At 43.6% G+C, this 21,215-nt stretch overlaps 1 protein-coding gene across 2 annotated transcripts in view; it reads left to right on the forward strand.

The window, feature by feature from the left end:
- Positions 1 to 21,215, forward strand: part of C8A (complement C8 alpha chain) — an 82,192-nt gene that overhangs the window by 47,203 nt on the left and 13,774 nt on the right. For both annotated transcript variants that reach the window (XM_042248619.2, XM_042248615.2), the window contains exons 8-10: positions 15,315 to 15,440; positions 16,576 to 16,733; positions 20,938 to 21,160. In XM_042248619.2, coding sequence (XP_042104553.1) covers positions 15,315 to 15,440; positions 16,576 to 16,733; positions 20,938 to 21,160 — 507 coding nt within the window. The remainder of the gene's footprint in view (positions 1 to 15,314; positions 15,441 to 16,575; positions 16,734 to 20,937; positions 21,161 to 21,215) is intronic.

Below are 21,215 nucleotides of genomic sequence, written 5' to 3' on the forward strand. Positions count from 1 at the left end.
CCCACCGGCAATCTATTTTAAATATGGTAATGCATATGATTCAATGCTACTCTCTCAATTTGTCCCATCCTCTCCTTCCCCGGCTGTATCCACAAGTCTGTTCCTTATGTTTGTGCCTTCTTTATTGCCCTGCGAATAGGGTCACCAATACCCTCTTTCTAAATCCCACATGCATGCATTAATATACAATGTTCGTTTTCTGATTTACTTCACTCTGTATGATAGGCTCTCGGTTCACCTACCTCACTCAAATGTGTTCCTTTTATAGATGAGTAATATTCCATTGTGTATATGCACCACAACTTCTTTATCCATTCATCTGTCAATGGGCATCTAGGTTGCTTCCATTTCCTAGCTATTGTAATTAGTGCTGTGATGAACACTGGGGTACATGCGTCTTTTTCAGTTATGGTTTCCTCAGGGTATATGCCCAGTAGTGGGATTGTTGGGTCATAAGGTAGTTTTATTCCTAGTTTTTTTTTTTTTTTAAGGCATCCATACAGTTTTCCATAGTAGCTGTATCAATTTACATTTCCAACAACAGTACAAGAAGGTTCCCTTTTCTCCACACCCCCTCCAGGATTTATTGTTTGTAGATTTTTTGATGATGCCCATTCTGATCCTTGTGAGGTAATACCTCATTGCAGTTTTGATCTGCATTTATTTAATAATGAGCAATGTTAAGCATCTTTTCATGTGTTTTTTAGCCATCTTTATGTCTTCTTTGGAAAAATGCTTATTTAGGTCTTCTGCCCACTTTTTGACTGGGTTGTTTCCTTCTCTGATATTGAGCTTCATGAGCTGCTTGCATATTTTGGAGATTAATTCTTTGTCAGTTGTTTCATCTACTATCATTCTGAGGGTTGTCTTTTCACCTAGTTTATAGTTTTCTTTGCTGTGAAAAAGCTTTTAAGTTTAGTTAGGTCCCATTTGTTTACTTTTGCTTTTATTTCCATGACTTTAGGAGATGGGTCATAGAGGATCTTGCTGTGATTTATGTCAAGGAATGTTAGGCAGGAAGAATCCTCTCTCACTCAGGGAAGGGTCAGTCTTTTTGTCTATTCAGGATTTCAAATTGAATGAGGCCCACCCACTTTAGGGAGAGCAATCTGCTTTACTCAAGCTACTAATTTAAATGTTGATATCATCCAAAAATAGCTCACAGAAACACCCAGAATAATGTTTGATCAAATATCTGGACACCCTGGCCCAGTCAAATTGATGCAGGCAATTAACCAATACAGGAAGGTAGTCAAAGGGGAAATCTAGAGGCAGCTGTTAGTATTAACTGCTGAGACAGGTGTATGAACTCTCATGTAATGAAACAGCTTATCTAAATAAAAATGAAAAAAACAAGCAATCACTGAGTTCTAACTCTGTGGCAGGCAGCATACTGAGTGCTTACATGAATTTCATCCCATTTAAGCTTCCTGGCAATGCTTTGAGCTGTATTTTATGTCTGTAGCCATTCTACAAATGATGAAAACAAGGTACTGAATGATAAATGACGCATCCAAGGTGACACCACCGCTTAGAAGCAAAGTGAACGATGAAATAAGGATTTCTAATTCTTGGTTCAGTGCTTCTGTGATATCTCTGGATATTATTTTGCTTATCTTCTTTTTTTAAAACTATTAAACCGCTTGTGATTTGAAAATGGTTAAGTGAGGTTTTAAAAATACCCAAGGGCCTTAGAAAGCATCACTAAGAACAAGCTAGTGGAGGTGATGGAATTCCAGTTGAGCTATTTCAAATCCTGAAACATGATGTTGTAAAAGTGCTGCACTCAACATGCCAGCAAATTTGGAAAACTCAGCAGTGGCCGCAGGACTGGAAAATGTCAGTTTTTATTCCAATCCCAATGAAAGACAATGCCAAAGAATGCCCAAACTACTGCACAATTGCATTCATCTCACACGTTAGTAAAGTAATGCTCAAAATTCTCCAAGCCAGGCTTCAGCAATATGTGAACTGTGAACTCCCAGATGTTCAAGCTAGTTTTAGAAAAGGCAGAGGAACCAGAGATCAAATTGCCAACATCCGCTGGATCATCGAAAAAGCAAGAGTTACAGAAAAACATCTATTTCTGCTTTATTGACTGTGCCAAAGCCTTTGACTGTGTGGATCATAATAAAGTGTGGAAAATTCTGTAAGAGATGGGAATACCAGACTACCTGGCCTGCCTCTTGAGAAACCTATATGCAGGTCAGGAGGCAACAGTTAGAACTAGACATGGAACAACACACTGGTTCCAAATAGGGAAAGGAGTACGTCAAGGCTGTATATTGTCACCCTGCTTATTTAACTTATACGCAGAATACATCATGAGAAATGCTGGGCTGGAAGAAGCAGAAGCTGGACTCAAGATTGCCGGGAGAAACCTCAATAACCTCAGATATGCAGATGACACCACCCTTATGGCAGAAAGTGAAGAGGAACTAAAGAGCCTCCTGATGAAAGTGAAAGAGGAGAGTGAAAAAGTTGACTTAAAGCTCAACATTCAGAAAACGAAGATCATGGCATCTGGTCCCATCACTTCATGGAAAATAGATGGGGAAACTGTGGAAATAGTGTCAGACTTTATTTGGGGGGGCTCCAAAATCACTGCAGATGGTGATTGCAGCCATGAAGTTAAAAGACACTTACTCCTTGGAAGGAAAGTTATGACCAACCTAGACAGAACATTCAAAAGCAGAGACATTAGTTTGCCAAAAAAGGTCCGTCTAGTCAAAGCTATGGTTTTTCCTGTGGTCATGTATGGATGTGAGAGTCAGACTGTGAAGAAAGCTGAGTACCGAAGAATTGATGCTTTTGAACTGTGGAGTTGGAGAAGACTCTTGAGAGTCCCTTGGACTGCAAGGAGATCCAACTAGTCCATCCTAAAGGAGATCAGTCCTGGGTGTTCTTTGGAGGGACTGATGCTAAAGCTGAAACTCCAGTACTTTGGCCACCTCATGGGAAGAGTTGCCTCATTGGAGAAGACTCTGATGCTGGGAGGGATTAGGGGCAGGAGGAGAAGGGGAAGACAGAGGATGATATGGCTGGATGGCATCACTGACTCAATGGACATGAGTTTGGGTGGACTCTGGGAATTGGTGATGGACAGGGAGGCCTGGTGTGCTGCGATTCATGGGGTCACAAAAAGTCAGACATGACTGAGCGACTCAACTGAAGGGAGTAGTATCAGCTTCCCAGGTGGCACTAGTGGTAAAGAGTCAGCCTGCCAATGCAGGAGATGTAAGAAACATGGGTTCTGTCCTTGAGTTGGGGAGATCCCCTGGAGGAGGGCATGGAAACCTACTCCAATATTTTTGCCTGGAGAGTCCCATGGACAGAGGATCCTGGTGGGCTCCAGTCCATGGGGTCATAGAACACAACTGAAGGGATTTAGCCTGCATGCACACACAAAGTTGTATTATACTCAATATTCACTCCTAAAGGCAGTATTAGGTCAGTTTGAACCTTGACTTGGAATTATAACAGAGAATTGTTAAGGGTTAACCTGACTAGCTACTGATGGTCTGTTCTGAAGCTTGGGTACATTCACAGAGCTAGGAACAAGCATGGTGTGCTGGCACCCAGGGCACGCAAAGAAGTAAGTCTTAAAGACCTGTAGGCCATAAAATGTATCTAAGCCACCAATGGCAGGGAGTTTTAATAGCAAATGCTACTGGGACTGTTGAGTCGAGGACTGTGACACCAGAGAAGGGCTCAGCCAGAAAGTACTGCGGCCAATCAGTGATGTCTGTCAGCGTTAGAGGCTGACCCATGGTGGAGCTTCAGTGTCTTTCTGGCTGGGGTAATTCAATATCCAATCCCACCAATCCTGGACAGCCTCCAGAGCTTTCCTTGCACTCTAGAGAGTCAGGGGTGGATTCCTAAAGGGTCTGAGCAGGGACTGAGAACCTCTGAGCTATGTATTTTCTGTTCCTTTACTAGAATGGGACAAAGGCAGCCCAGATGGTTAAGCTGTGTATGAGAAATAATTGGGGAAGATAGATGTGTAATCTAAGTTTCTCAAATTTTTCATATATTCCATCACATTTGTATATTATTGCTATTTTTTTGCTTATAATTCCCTTTCAGGAAGGTTTTGAGCAGAGCATTTTTCCCTTCTTAAGAGGCAGGAAACAATCTCCAAGGAAAACTCTTCTCATAATCCAATCTCCATCCATTCAGCAATCTATCTACTTTCCTAGTAAATATTCAGAGAGAACCCATGATTTCCAGAGAAATGGGGTAAAACACATAGATCTCCATCCTGGAGAAATATGTAGTCAGTTGGGGGCTAAGAATAATACACTGTGATTAAAAAAAAAATTCAGTAGAAGTACAAAGGAGGGAGCACCGCCCCTTCCGTCCCATCTTCTAGACTCCAGAGACACTGAAACCTGACCTTCTGAAATTAGATTGAGTAGGAGCGTGCCTGGTGGAACACGTAGCTGAATCTTTCTAAGAGGAGAGAGTTGCGTGGGAGTGGCTGAAGCAGCAAGGGGAAAGAATGAGCAACAGGAGAGGAGCGATTCACCCCAAGGCCAGACTCTTTGTGGAGGGCTTGCCCCTGAGGCCAGTGCATACATGAGAACAATCCAGTGTTTAGGTTATTGCAGGAGGAGTGACGATGTATCAGTAACCTGGAAACATAGTCAGTGTTGGCTTCCAGGAAGCCACAGAGAGGGTGACAAGTTACAGAACAGCAAGCTGCTGGAGCCATGCAAAGGTGAGGATTGAGACAGGAGGGTCCCTGCCCTGGACAAGGGAGCATGCACTCAGCCCTACAGCCCACAGCTCCCGCTGGGTCTATGTTGTACTGAGCTACTTGCTGGTCCCTTGACTTAATCACACCTTCTCCTCGGTGCTGTTCCTTCCACCTGGGACTCTGTTCCCCTCCCCTCCAGCAGTCTTCATCACCTGGCTAATGCTTACTCACCCTTGGTCTCTGCTCACACAGGATTTTCCAGGCAGTCTTTCTGTCTCCCCGGCTCTGGTTTGGGAGCCTGTCTTAGGTACTTCAATGCACCCAGGATGTAGCTCTATGTATATCACACTATTACAACCACCTGCTTCCGTAGTGCATCTTGTGAATGACGTGTCCCTGGAATTTTGCCCAGAGGCTGAGGCTGACTCACATTAGAGACTCAGTGCTTTCTAGCAGGGCTGGTTCAGAATCTAAATCCATAGATGCTGGGCCCACTCTGGAGCTTCTCTTATACTCTGAAGAGTCAGAGGTGAATCCTTAAAGAGACTGAGTGGGATTGAACAGTGAGGATGGTGAGCTGGGCAGGAACCTGACTGCAAAGGGTCTTGTACTTATGGCTAAGTAGTCTGGGTTGGCCCAAAAGGTCTTTCACTGTGTTTGCTAACCAACCAATCATCCTGAACAGAGAAGCACTAGATTCTAACAAGCTCCGGGCTTTATCTTCAGTTACCATGACAACCAGGCTTCACAGTGATGGATGGTATTGATTGACTGACAGACTCCTGGTGTCTTGGCTCTGTCCCCACCCCCCTTAAGTCATTTACATACACATGGAATTGAGACCCTTAGCACCATCCTCCTGAATTTATCCTGATTTTGACTTTCCACCTCTATCACTGAAAACAGCCTCAGCCCAAAAGGAAGGTGATGATGATGTCAAAATTACACCCAGGGCCACCCTTAGCTCCCTCTCCCACAAGTGATGTGGCAAGGAGAAAATGGGCTCTGGACACAGATCTTGGTTCAATCCCTGGTCTACTATTTATTTATTGTATCATTTTGGGCAAGTGGCTGAAACCATCTAAGCCTTGAATTGCTCATCTCTAAAATGGGAAAAAGTATACCTGCTGTGGAATGATCTGTGCATATTAAATAATGTCTGGAAAATTTTTGCCCAGCACATAATGTGGATGTTCCATCTTCTTCATTCATTCCGTCTCAGTTTACAATACAGCTAACACCACAAAGAAGTTGATTAAGAAAACAGGTGTTCATAAGCTCTTCAGCCTCCCTTAGTCTCTGATTTTTCCAGTTCAGAATCAGGAACCAACAGCACAGCCTGTGTATGGTGTGGCATTTCTGGCAGCAGTAATAATAGTAATTCTTGACCATTTTGGCTACTTTCAAGCCAGGAACTATCTGAAGCACTGTACATGGCATGGATTAACTCATTTAATCCTTAGGGCAACCCTGTGAGACAGAGAGTGTTCTAATCTCCATGCTATAGATAACTGTGATATAGAGAGGTCCAGATAGTCAGTGTGCATGGACGTTCCAGCTCGATTAGTCTCCACTACAGTGCCTGGCCCTCAGCTATCCTCCAGCCTCTTGTCATGACCACAGTCATCTATTGGGCCAGAGTTTCTGAGGGTAGCCTTTCATCAGGCAGGGGAGTATAAGAGATCACAGCCCCCAGAATAGCCATTGGAAGCATGGAGTCCTTTTCTGAGCTGCTTTGTGGAATGAGGGGGTCATGGAATGAAAGTCTTGGTGAGGCCACTGCTACTCATGCCCCGTGATGAATGTCTCCTGCAGAGTAAGGCTGCCTTGATGAGATGAGTGGGCCCTGAGTTTGGGTATAGCACACCTCGCATCAAACCCTGATTCTTGGGCTTATTAGTCATAGATCTTAAGGCAAGTTACCCAACAACCACAGCAAAGACTAACAAAATTTGTTGAACACTTAATTGTACCAGACACTGCTTTTAGAGACTCATGTATAGAATCCATTTTCAAATGGGCAACATGAGGCACAGAGAGGCTCAGTCATTCACCCAAAGCCACACTCCCAGGGATGGGTAGAACTCTGCCTCCTGAGTTCACACGCTTAACCCCCACAGTTACTTCCTTTTCCAACCCTAGTTTGCCTGTAAAAACAGCAAAGCCTCCTGGTCCCATAAGATTGTTTTGAGGCTCTGATAAGATAATGTTGATGAAAGAGCTTTATAAAATACCAACTAAATCAAACAGGAGATACTACAAAGGTGCAATTTGTATCATCAACCAAAAGAAGACGAGTGACTCTCAAAGAAACATTTTAGAGGTATTGTCTAAATAGGTTGGAATTAGCGCATCCCTGGGCACTTCTGGGGCCTGTCACATGCTAAGTCTTGAAAATCCAAGAGATGACATTGTAAGTTTGCAGAATAATTGGAAAAACAGATCAAGAAATTGACAATTGCCATAGTGCGCTAAATACTATGCTATAGGGAGGCATGGGGATACCATGATGGACACATAGGGATGCCGTGGGGACACAGACACAGGGCCTTTGGGGGTAAGGGAAAGCTTCCTCGAGCTGAGTGGGAGGAACTCAGGGAAGGAAGTAAGGGGACTTTTACAGGGAACAGCACATGCCAGGGCAGAGTTACTGGCACTCTTATTCTCAGGTAGTTGGGAAGAAGCGTGCATTTTATTGGATACACAGAAGCACAGACGGGGCAAGTAAGTTAGCCAACACTTCCCGGCTCATCCAGCCACACATTAAACAATCATCTTTTCCAACGTTATGGCATGAAATAAACTGTAAGATTCTTCCTTTCCTTTCTGAGGCTGTCTTTGGGAGCAACCAATGTAGCAAAGCAACACAGCACATAAATCACAGCCACCTGAGTGGCATTTGTTTGTTGCATAGAGATAAATAATGCATCACACCTGCTGTTTCCACTCGATGCTTTTCATCTGAGGAATGACAGAGACTTGCTGCTTCTGACACCTCAGAAGTCAGGCTGCCTGGTTCTGCCTCGGAGCCGTGTGGATCCAGCGTCTCCACATGGAGATGCGAGGTGTGAGGAGAGCTCTCGCACCTGCACACAGCCCAGACCAGGTGGAAAACAGGGAGCAGATGCAGTGGCTGGTGACACGTCTCCCGGGCTCCTCGCCTCCCTGGCGGGCACAGCAGCTCCTCTAGGGACCAGATGAGAGTGTGGAGGGCCCCAGGGGTCTCCCAGCACTTCCTGGACTGATCTGCGTCTCCCTTTCTTCCACTCTTGAGTTTAGACCATGTTGGCCTCTCTGAGCAGAATCTTGTTGCCGGGGTCCCCAGGCCTCTTCATGCCCGCCCTCTGCTCTCAAATTCCTCCTCACAATTTGGTTAATCCCTACTCATCCTTTCACACTTGCCTCTGGTACCCTTCCTTTTATACCTGTGCAGTTGTTGCCTTCTTTCAAAGTCCTCAGCACATAGTACAAGAACTGTCAGCTCACCTATCCATGTCTCCACACCTGGCTGTAAGCGCCCTGAGAGCAAACACTCCCCTTACCCTTCTTTATTTCCCAGATGCCTGGCACACAACGAGAAATTACTAAGGACAGGATGAAGTCATCCCAAATGTTCCTCAGGTAGTCTGGTATGTTCTTAAAGTCTCAGAATCTTGACTTTAGAGGAGCTCTTAAAAGATCACTTGTCAATACTCCAAACCCTTCTACTCACAAGCACACAGCCAGCTTCTGCTTGGTGCCCTCCAGATGTGGGGAGCTCATTGCCTCACCAAGCAATAATCTCCTTGGCCTCTGAGTGCTGCAGTGATTTACCTTACATTGCGTCTCAAACTCTTTCTCCGTCGCATCTGCCCTTTTGGTCCTAGTTCTTGCCCTTGCAGCCCCACCAGCAAGCCATTAATTCCTTTTCCTTAAGACAACCCTCTGGGAACTTCAGTCTAGTTCTCTGAGAGAGAAATCTCTCCTTCCTTGTTCCAATAAACATCCCACATCACTTTCAGTTCAGTTCAGTTCAGTCGCTCAGTTGTGTCCGACTATTTGTGACCTCATGGACTGCAGCACACCAGGTTTCCCTGTCCATTACCAACTGCCAGAGTTTACCCAAACTCATGTCCATTGAGTCAGTGATGCTATCCGACCATCTCATCCTCCATTGTTCCCTTCTCCTCTCACCCTCAATGTTTCCCAGCATCAGAGTCTTTCTCAAGGAGTCAGTTCTCCCCATCAGGTGGCCAAAGTATTGAAGTTTCAGCTTCCACATCAGTCCTTCCAATGAACACCCAGGACTGATTTCCTTTAGGATGGACTGGTTGGATCTTCTTGCAGTCCAAGGGACTCTCAAGAGTCTTCTCCAACACCACAAGTCAAAAGCATCCATTCTTAGGCGCTCAGCTTTCTTTATAGTCCACTCTCACATCTATACATAACTACTGGAAAGACAATAGCCTTGACTAGATGGACTTTTGTTGACAAAGTAATGTCTCTGCTTTTTAATAGCTCTACTTCTGCTTACTGTCTAGGTTGGTCATAACTTTCCTTCCAAGGAATAAGTGTCTTTTTATTTCATGACTGCAGTCACCATCTGCAGTGATTTTGAAGCCCCCCCGAAATAAAGTCTGCCACTGTTTCCACTGTTTCTCCATCTGTTTCCCATGAAGTGATGGGACCAGATGGCATGAGCTTTGTTTTCTGAATGTTGAGCTTTAAGTGAACTTTTTCACTCTCCTCTTTCACTTTCACCAAGAGGCTCTTTAGTTCTTCTTCACTTTCTGCCATAAGGGTGGTGTCATCTGCATATCTGAAGTTGTTGATATTTTTCCCAGCAATCTTGATTCCAGCTTGTGCTTCATCCAGCCCAGCATTTCTCATGACGTACTCTGCATATAAGTTAAATAAGCATGATGATGATATACAGCCTTGACGTATTCCTTTCCCTATTCGGAACCAGTCTGTTGTTCCATGTCCAGTTCTAACTGTTGCTTCCTGACCTGCATATAGGTTTCTCAAGAGGCAGGCCAGGTGGTCTAGTATTCCCATCTCTTTCAGAATTTCCCATAGTTTATTGTGATACATACAGTCAAAGGTGTTGGCATAGTCAATAAAGCAGAAGTAGATGTTTTTCTAGAACTTTCTTGCTTTTTTGATGATCTAGAAGATGTTGGCAATTTGATCTCTGGTTCCTCTGCCTTTTCTAAAACTAGCTTGAACATCTGGAAGTTCATATCACCTTAAACATTCCCAAAAGGACCAGGCTTTGGATTTCTTCAACCTTACGCTTCTTCTTACCCAATCATTCCCCAGTTTCTTTTTTTATCTTATTGTGGTAAGAACACTTGACACGTGATTTACTCTTTTAACAAATGTTTTAGCATACAATACAGAATTCTTCACTCTAAGGACAGAGTGATACAACAGGAACTCTGGCACTTATTCATCTAGGGTAACAGAGTTTATGCCTCATCACCCTCTTCCTCCGCCCCTGGTAAACACAATTCTGTGCTCTGCCTCTGTGAGTTTGACCACTCTACATACTTCACACTAAGTAGAATCATGCAGTTCTGGTCTTGCTGTGACTGGCTTCTTAGCATAACGTCCTCAGAGTTCAGCCATGGTGTTGCATACAGCAGGATTTCCTTTTTTTCAAAGGTTGCGTGGTGTCCAGTGAATGTCTCATTTTCTTATTTCCTTTGAAGAGTATAGCTCCCAGAACTTGGCTCCAGGTTCCGGGTTTCTCTAACCTGTGCAGAAGGAGTGAGGTTATCACTGCCTTTCCTCTATTGATTATAATTTTCACTTGGCGTCACTGCCCTACTGAGCTGGAGGTTATCTAAAACGCTTAGGCCTTTTCTCTGGTTCTCCTGCTAAGCTGACTCTATCCCTTACTGTGCTCATGTACTTGGTATTTTATCTCCAGGACAGGATCTTGTAACTTTCCAATCTGAATCTCATTTCTCGTGCTTGGTCTGTCTGTTCATCAGCCTTTTGAGGGCTTTTTGGATCCTGGTTCATTTTCTAGTTCCTTCCGCCTGGGTAGATACAATGAGCCTGGCTGCTAGGTCCTTATTTAAGGCATTAACTAGGACAGGGTGGAGGCCCGCTTGCGGTGACAGGTCACCGGAGGTTCTCTGTAGGACGAGGGTACTTAATATCTGATCCCAGATGCACTGCATAGGTTTCATACGAGATACTTGTTTAAAATATCATTTGCTGATTACTCTGAAATACAGAATCAGAATCGAGAGAAGTGGGGACCTGGAACCTGTTTTTAATAAGCACTCCAGAAGATCTCACTATGCAGCCAGGTTCAGCAAACATCAACTCCAATTCACTGAGTTCAACAGCCCAAAGCAAATGCCATTTTGATCTGGTCCAGAGCTGACATCTAAGGAGTGGGGCTGCTGAGACGGGGTGGAGCCCTGGCAGAGCACCGCCTGGTCCTGTAGTCTATCCCCCCACGCCATGTGCCCGTCTGGGCAAGTGTTACTCAATCGTGCTGGACACACTTCTGCTCTTCCCCTCAGCCCCTCCTCTGCTCTCTGCATCCGGCACTCTGGCTTTGTGTCTTAGCTTCTATACCAGCCTCAAGTCCTGGATTTTGGCATCACATTTGACCTCCCCCGGCCCCTATCCCAGCTTACTGGTCTTGGTTTTCCATGGGTGCTCTCTAGACAGCTCTGACTTGCAGTCCCCATGACTTCTGGCAAGAGACTCCTCTTCTAGCCCTGGTGTATCGAAATGAGCAACTCTCAGATCCAACTGAGTCTTCACTGACTATATGACCCACATCTGCTAACTTCTCAAGGCCAGGACCTTACTTGTTCAGACTGGCATCATATTTATATCAGTTTTATCCTCAGAGTGTCTACCTTGACCAACATACAGTATGCCTGGGATTGTAGTAGTAGATGCTTACTAAAATTTTCAGCAGAATTTATTCTGATGAAATAACTGGAATTAGTGAATGTACCACTAATTCTTCTAAGCACGACAGATGTGTTTGAATCTCAGCTCCACTGTTCTTTTTAACTGTGTGGTCTTAGGCAAGACAATTAATCTTTATGAACCAAGCATGTCACAGCTAAACGTGAGACATGTCAGGTAGGTGACTAAGGATACTTTTAGCCCTCACGCTGTGTGGTTCTTAAGTCACAGACCTCCCCTTGCTGGCTGGTACCCTCCTTCAGGGTCCTCAGGAGGCAATTCTTTGCAATCAAGCCTTACTGTAGAATTCGCTTCTCCCAGCAGCGCCTGCCAAGCTGTCGGCAGACCCTTCATGAGCATAATCACTCCACAGGCATCCTCCAGCCCCCACTAATCAGCCCGTCCTGTCACTTTAGTTCAGCAGCACTTCACCACTCACCTAAGTAATCACTCTGGCTTCTGCCCATGAATTCCTTTCATCTACTTTTGTTTATCACTGTTGAAGCAATTTTTAATCAAAACAATTAAATATGCTAAATCTTCCTCAATTAGTAGTGCATTAAAAATTAAAAGTACTTGAACGGAAATGGCAGAAGAAGCCGTTTGCTTGGTGCCGAGTGCTAGTACTTAAAGGATCACTTCTCCCAGAAACTCTCAGCTCAGAGTTATTCAGAAACCACTGCACACAGAGGCTCAGAGGGCCCTGGCCAAGAGAGGCCTGGGGATGAGCAAGTCTAACTCCTTCTCTCCATAAACGGGAAACTGAGACCCCGTGAGATTGGGGACCTTTTCTAAGTTCATACATGGTGTCAGGGACTGGGATGTGTTCTGTATCACTTAAAAAAAAATTCATATATATTTAAAATATACAGTATGATGATTTTATATATATATATATATATATGAAATGATTATCACAGTCGAGCTAATTAACACATATTCTTCTCACATAGTCAGGTGTGTGTGTGTGTGTGTGTGTGTGTGTGTGTGTGTGTGTGTGATAAGACTACTTGCAATCTACTCCCTTTGCAAATTTCCAGTTTTCAATACAGTGTTATTAACTAGAGTCGCCAGGCTGTGTATTAGCTCTCTAGGTTTATTTCTCCAACACAACCGCAACCTTGTGCAGCATCTCCCCTTTTGCCAACCAGCTCCTCGTCCTGGGAAACCACCATTCTGCTCTCTGCTTCTATAGATGTGACTTTTGTAGAGCTCATGATAAGTGCGATCGTAAAGTTTTTTTTCTTTTTGTGTATGACCTATTTCATTTAGTATAATGTCCTCTAGTTTCATCCACATTGTCCCAAATGGCAGGATTTCTTTACATTTTAAGGTAGGATCTCTTTATATGGGATATATCTATAGGGTGTGTGTGTGGGTGTATATATATGTCATACATATATATACACATACATATGGGCTATACAGAGTATATACATATGTATACAATTTTTAATATATAACAATTACATATATTATATATTATTATTATATTATATACACTAATACATATAATTATGTTATCATACATTATTTATATGTAAGTATATAACATAATTTATATAATTATAATGATTATATATAAGTTATAATTATATATAACTATTTGATCATTATTAATTATATAATATGTATATAATTATTCCATATATAGTAATTTCTTTGTCCATTCATCTAAGCGACTGGGATTTGAATTCGTAATTCCTGGCTTCTAAGATTCTTTCCATCAGAAGCTGTTACCAAACAATTCTTGGCATTCATTTTCATTCATTAATCATTTCAGTTCAGTTCAGTCGCTCAGTCGTGTCCGACTCTTTGCGACCCCATGAATCGCAGCACACCAGGCCTCCCTGTTCATCACTATCTCCCGGAGTTCATTCAGACTCACGTCCATCGAGTCCGTGATGCCATCCAGCCATCTCATCCTCGGTTGTCCCCTTCTCCTCCTGCCTCCAATCCCTCCCAGCATCAGAGTCTTTTCCAATGAGTCAACTCTTTGCATGAGGTGGCCAAAGTACTGGAGCTTCAGCTTTAACATCATTCCTTCCAAAGAAATCCCAGGGTTGATCTCCTTCAGAATGGACTGGTTGGATCTCCTTGCAGTCCAAGGGACTCTCAAGAGTCTTCTCCAACACCACAGTTCAAAAGCATCAATTCTTCAGCACTCAGCTTTCTTCACAGTCCAACTCTCACATCCATACATGACCACAGGAAAAACCATAGCCTTGACTAGACGGACCTTAGTCGGCAAAGTAATGTCTGCTTTTGAATATGCTATCTAGGTTGGTCATAACTTTTCTTCCAAGGAGTAAGCATCTTTTAATTTCATGGCTGCAATCACCATCTGCAGTGATTTTGGAGCCCAAAAAAATAAAGTCTGACACTGTTTCCACAGTTTCCCCATCTATTTCCCATGAAGTGAAGGGACTGGATGCCATGATCTTCGTTTTCTGAATGTTGAGCTTTAAGCCAACATTTTCGCTCTCCTCTTTCACTTTCATCAATCATTTATCCTAAGAGTATTTATGGAGATCCTTCTCCATGGCAGACTGACAGAGTGCTAAATAAGATGTCAGTGCTTGACCTCATAGAATTTAGTTTCATAGGAATGCCAGCAAGTAAACTTGCTGCCCAAAACTCCCTTGAAAATATTGAATCTAATCTTTAGCTTAACTGAATTGCAACCTAAGTGATCTTTCCTTTGTGGTTGCTGGAATAATACACTGACTAGTTATAATTATTTATAGTTGCAGTGAAAAGCAATGATGTGCTGAAAATACAAACTCCAGTTCACAGCCTTCAGAAGCCTTTAGCTACAGAGGAAGTTGAACTTTGTAGCAATGGTCAATATCTTGCTCCGGTCTGCTTTTCCAGCCTTATCTTGCCACTTGACCAAGGGTTGGAAATCCCAATCTGTTCACCTACAGGCTGTGGGATTTGGGGCAAAATGACATCATTCCTTTGAGAATTATTTTCTTCATTTGCAAAATGCAGATTCCTCAACAGCTCTTCAGATATAGACAGAGGCAGCTAACATGGGCCTCATGGTTCTCATGGGGTCAGAAGTCAGGCAGCCTCCCCACGGAGATCTATCAGTCTTCTGACAGCACCTAGCCTCTCCGAGGTGCAAAGAGGACCTGGACAAAAAGAACTGGGACACAAATGATCATTCAGGCCCAAACAAAGCACATGGGTATCTTTGAAGAAAGGGGGAGGTGTTCTGATTCAAAAGTGTTCACGGAAGAAATGGTATTTAAATTGGAGCTTGTGTGGACTTCAGAATGACAGTGAAAAAGGAGAGAAGAAGGGGCAACATATGCAAGATTGGTGCCAGTCGTGGGCCAGGCACTGCACGAGGCACAGGGGTAAAGGAGATGGATCAGACAGAATCACCTTCTCAAGGAGGCCCGTGGAGAATGTGCAAAGGAAACGGAACAAGCACTTTTGACCAACTAGCATGTGCAATGCATATTCCTTCTTATTTCAAGAATATTTGCATTGGAACAGTAGGGAAGAAAACACTGAACCTGAGTTAAAGAACAGGGATTTCAACCCAGATCTCATAGACTCTAAAATAGAAGCTAGTTTCTACTACTGTGAGCTGGTGAGCTATGAGCTACTATTATGAGCTGATTGTACATATTCACTGTCTTTCGTGTCTCAGCATTCTGTATTTCTCTGCTTCCTGTTGCAGGTATTACCAGCACTGAAATCAAGAGATGCTTTGGAGTCTCTTTGGGCATTGAGTATTCAGAGAAGATACAAACTAGAGGAAGTTTATCATTAGGACCCTGTGAAAAATCTGGAGATGGCAAACTAAGCAAGTATTAATAATGGGCTTCCCCCCAAAGAAGCCAGATTCCCGCTTGGACACATAATGGAGGCATATATATTCTTCCCAATTGATTCCATTTCAGTCGATGGTTGCACTGTGTATCTGCTGAATACCTCAAACCAATGACCTGTAGTGACCCTATTTTGAATCCCAACATGGGCTGAGATCACCTTAGAAATGCCTGACTTCCTATTTGTACAACATCTTAGATTTCAAGCACCAAAGATCTGAGTAAGAGCTGGGAGGAAAGGCATGTGCAGACAGAATCTGGAAAGTTAACAATTGAGATCAAGTCTCATCAGGCACAGCTCACAGGGAGGACACAAGTTTGCTGAGAGATAAAAATGTGGTTACCAAGTCCAAGCTCAAAGAATAATTATTAAAGAAAAATCATGCAAGAATACTTTATAACATCTCCTGCACAGGTCACTATACATGCTCATGTATTCATTCATTCATTCAACATGTATTGAGTCATTTTTTTCCAGGTGGAAGACACACGAGATGCAAGGATGCTGAAATAGTTTATAATAGATGGATGAGTAGATGAGGTTCAAGTTACTTCCATTGCACTGAGCTACTCATGTCTCAGGGTCTTAAGTCAACTACTTTTCTCGGTTGCCTTTTTCCCTCCTCCCTCCATTTACCTGCCAAGATTTATCCATTCTTCTAGGTAACTGACTTTTTACCTGACCACGTCCCGCCTCCTACTGTAGATCTGACTACATATTTCTCTGAACCCCTGCTGAGAAATCATTTATAGCACCTGTAATATTTGGTTGAAGCTATCTGGCATATAGTAAGTGCCAAGCAAACATTCGGCCTGTGAATGAATACATGAATGAATCAGTCATTATCCATTTTCCCATCTTCTCCCTCCTCCATGTTGGGTTGAGCTGTCTTCCCAGGGCCTGCTCTAACCCAAAGGATGAGTCGATTTCCAAGTGTTGGTGCTTCTTTTCTGCCTTGTCCTGCTAGTTAACTGAGCAAGGTAGAAGACTGGGAGATAGCTGTAAGGAGAGCACTTAAACTCTGTTCCAAATCTCATCTAGTGGAGCTTGCCAACTAGTCCTTTGGCATCTAAGGAAATGCGCTAATGTGATTATTCTCTCGATGATAGCTAAGGACCAGAAGGCCATGGGAATGGAAGACTTCATTTCTCGGGTGCGCGGTGGCAGCTCTGGCTGGGGAGGTGGCTTGACACAAGAGAGCAGCATCATTACGTACCGTTCCTGGGGGAGGTCATTAAAGTATAATCCTGCTGTTATTGATTTTGAGGTAAGTCTTTTCGCAGTTGAAGAAACGCTAGGTCCACAAGGAATGAAAGTGAAGCAGACCAGATCATTTTATATTTCTTATTATGAGTCCATCAAAAAACAAGATTAAATGTAACAGCACGCTGAACTGGTGGCCTTACCCAAGCCTGACTACAGGGATGTGTGACTCTATGTGCAGGCCACAGGAGAGCTGGGGTCACAAGCTTACTATCTGGTTAGGGTCTAGTGTTATACTAGAAGTCCTAGAATTTCTTCAGGAGTAGACCACCTTATAAAAAAAGCACTATTCACATTTATACATAAAAGACTTTAAAAATCACATCTGTTAAGTTGGAGGTTGGCAAACTTTTTTCCGTAAAGAGCAGATAGTAAATACTGTAGGTTTCTAGGTTATATACAGTCTCTTTCACACAAGTTCTTCTTTTTCTCCAATCTTGTAAAAATGTTAATGATTCTTAGCTCAAAGGTCATACAAAAACAAGCTGTGGGCTTAGTGTGATTTCAAGCTACAGTCTGCTGCCCCTGCTCTACATGATCTCATCACGATGACCTCTGGCACAGACAGGATTCTCCCCATGGATCGCATGTACACCCGTGGTGGATTCATGTCAATGTAAGGCAAAACCAATACAGTATTGTAAAGTAAAATAAAGTAAAAATAAAAATTTTAAAAATAATAATAATAATAAAAGAAAAGAAAAGATTAGGAAACTGAGGTTCCAAGTCATCAAGGGAATCATTTAGGGTCACAGAGCCCATAAGTGGAAGTACCTGGATCCAAGACCTTTGGACTTCATGTCCAGTTCTCTCTTCTCTCTATTCTAGCACCGTCCTTACAGCCATGGTTCTCAGCCACTAGGGTCAATTTTTCTCCCCCAGGAGACATTGGGCAATCTGAAGACATTTTTGCTTGTAACAACTGAGAAGATGCTATTGGCATCTAGGGGCCAGAAGCCAGGGAGGCTGCTAAACACTCCCCAGTGCACAGGGCAGCCCCCACAGCAAGGAAACACCTGGCTGCTGGTGCTAACAGCGCCAAAATTGAGAAAGCTTGCCTTAAATCTCCAGCCCCACAAAGGAAGTAAAGTTGTATTCAAACTGTAAAGCAAGTAAATTGTTCCACCAGTATCATCACACTATTCAATTCATATGCAAGAAAATGCAATACTGTCTTTTGGGAGAGAGAGCTTGAGTTTAGGGTGAAGAAGATGTAAGCCATTAGAAAACGAGAGTTGCATTTTGGGCTTTTAAGTAAAATATAATTGTTTTCTTGCCCATTTTTCCTAACCTTTGCTCATTTTCTATATATAGGTAAAAATTCCAGGTGTGGACACATTCCTTCTCTTTAAAATATATACAAACAGTTAAACCTAGAAATCTATTACAACACCCTCTTTTCTATGAAGAAAGAGGTCAGATGGATTAACCTTGATTTCATTTCTTCTCCAATAAGTAAGGGACCATTTTCACGCACCTGTAATTCACATAGGGTCTGAAAATTGCTATCATCAAGCTATTAGTGATTTGGGCAAAACTGTAAAATTGATATCAGGAGTAATATATCAACTTTCATGGGCAAGAGGCAAGCTCTTTGTTTGCTTTGAGCTAAACATCCAAGGGGAAGACTGACGTGCATGATTTGGAGAAGACTCAATACTGCCTTTTGGGAGAGACAGCTTGGGTTTGGAGTGAAAAAGATGTAGTTTGGCTGACGGATCAGCCACCTTTTGGATGTGTGTGTGTGACCTTGGATGAGTTACTTCATTTTCTGAGGCTCAGGGTTCTGCTGTGTAACATGGGGATAGTAAAATGTTACGTCTCAAGGTTAGGGAAAGAGATATCAGTACTTAGTGAAGTCGGATAAGGAGGCAGGTTTGTGGAGGTTAAGGAAGCTGGCCAAATCTCAGAACTAGAAAATGGCACAGCCCAGCTGGAGCCAAGACTGACTGATTCTAATGCACAGAATCTCTTCACAACCTGTGATGACCCCTGGAAAGTTGGATTTGATGCTTGAGGCTGTTGGCAGGTCATAGAGCAGGGGATTGATGCAACTAAAGCTGTGCTTTAAACGAAAATGACAGACAGACAGATAGGCAATCAGACTACAGACATAGAGGGGAGACCAGTTAGAGAGTTATTTGGAACTTGATGCTCGCAGTGGAAAGAACCTTTTTCACTTGCATATTCCCAGAGCTTAGCAGTGTCTATTTATGGCAGGTGCTTAGGTTGAGTGAACACAGGAATCATGCCATGTGATGATGTTGTTATGGTATACATTATTATATGTTATCTGTTATTTTATAGTGTGTTATATCATACTACTTTCCTTCTCTGATTTTTTTTTCATTTGTAAAATGGGAACAAGACCATTGCCAATAGCTTTCAAGCTCTAACATTTTAAGAATCATTTCCTCAATCTTCTTCCCTCTTTAAGTCCCACCAGCCTTTCCACACCCTCTTCTTGAGGATTCAGGGAATAGAAAGGAGACATGGAGGTCTGAGTTCTGGGCTCCCCCGGAAGGTCAAAGGGAAGCTGCCCAATGGTCCTGGCTTTCTCTGGAACTAAAAGTCATATTTATCCAGGGCAGTCCATTCTGCACCCATTTCCTAACAGTGGGGCCAGATTCTCTGCACTTCCAGTAATGGTCTTCTCCCCGTGGCTGGGGGCCCAGCCAGTACCAACATGACCAGCCTGGTGACCTCAGCCACAGCCCCTGGTCACAGGACAAGGTTTGTTTGCCACAGGTCTCTCTGTACACATTTCCAGGAACCCACTCAAAGCAGGGCGAGTGCCCTTCCTGACCTCTGATTCTTGAGAAGTAAGTTTGCTCCAGTAGGGTTCAGTCCCATCTCAGAATGGCCCTGTGACCTTGGCAAATCCTTCCTCTCTCAGCTCCTCAGGTTCCTCTCCTGTAAAATGAGAGACCTGGGAAAGAATTTTCATGTTTATGTGTTTAAAAAATAGTGTTATAAGCATATTGCAGATAATCATATATACATGCAGTTAAAAAAAATTTTTTTTAACTATCATCACATCTAATAAAAATGGTGCTTTATTTTATTCTGTTCTTCCTCTTTGCAATGGTATCTCACATTCATTATTTCCTTAGATCCTCACATGAATTTTAAGTAAGTTATTATCCCCATTTTATAGATAATGGGGCTCAGGCTTAGGAGGGGCAGTTCTGGGCCACACAGCTGAGAAGTGAGCAGCATTCATTCAGCTGTGACTGTGTGACAGCCCTTGCCTGTCTTTCAACTTTAATCCTCTTGATAAACCAGGAGTGTAGGACTATTTTTCTCACTTTACAGATGAGGAAGGAAGGCTCCATGTGTAATGGGACAGAAATCACACAGCTAGAAGCAGAGCTGGGATTTGAAGCCAGATTTTCTAGCCCCAGATTCAGTGCTCTCTGTTCTATCTACGACTTTCCAAGCAGGGGTTGACCACCCTCTCCCCACTAGGGGATATCTAGCAATATCAGAAAACAGTTTTGATTTTCATGGCTAGAAGATGCTATTGGCATCTGGTGGGTAAATGCCAGCAATGGTGCTAATGATCATACAATGCACAGGCCAGCCCGTCCCTGCCAATAAAGAGTTATTCAGCTGGAGATGCAATAGTGCTGCGGCTGAGAATCCCTGGGCTACATTCCTGCCTAGAATGGGCTGCTGCAAATATAAGACAACCCCAGCATACACACAGGCAAACCCCACACTCACACCATTAGGGGTTGTGCTCAGCAGTGGCAACACAACTGCCTATCAGGAACTTTATTAATCCCTGCATTGAAGGCTGACAATAAAACATACACATAGACATATAAGTACTTTATACTCTTCCTGCTTCCTAAGAATGCTGGAGGGGGCGGATGAGTTGGCACAGCTAGCTTTTGGGTTCTTGTCTTCCTCTGGGATCTGGGGACCACAGGTTTCAGAGTTATGTAGCACCATGTTCAGTATGGTCCATTGTGTGTGGTACTGAGCTGGTCACTCAAACACTCTTACACTCTGATTCTTCATCCATGGCCTGGGAAACCTAATACCCACTTTACAGAGTGGCTGCTTGGATCTAATGCAACAGGATAATCTGGCTCTGTGCCTGGCGTGCAGCAGGCCTTCCTGAGGGTTGATGACCAGTTCTTGGGCTCTGGGAAGCTGTACAGAGCCCAGGGTGCAGTCCTCTGTTCTTTCTGTGCCCACAGATAAGGCCAATCCATGAGATACTGCGGCACACGAACCTGGGGTCCCTGGAGACCAAGCGCCAGAACCTGAGGCGGGCCCTGGACCAGTACCTGATGGAATTCAACGCCTGCCGCTGTGGGCCCTGCTTCAACAATGGGGAGCCCATCCTTGAGGGTACCAGCTGCAAGTGTCTGTGCCCCGTGGGTCACCAGGGCCTTGCCTGTGAGCAAATGCAGTCAGAGGGTAAGGCCCGTGCACCCTCACTCAGCTTCTAGCCTACTCCAGCTCAGAGGGTTCT

The sequence above is a fragment of the Ovis aries genome, chromosome 1, assembly GCF_016772045.2.
Source record: "Ovis aries strain OAR_USU_Benz2616 breed Rambouillet chromosome 1, ARS-UI_Ramb_v3.0, whole genome shotgun sequence".
Lineage (NCBI taxonomy): Eukaryota > Metazoa > Chordata > Mammalia > Artiodactyla > Bovidae > Ovis > Ovis aries.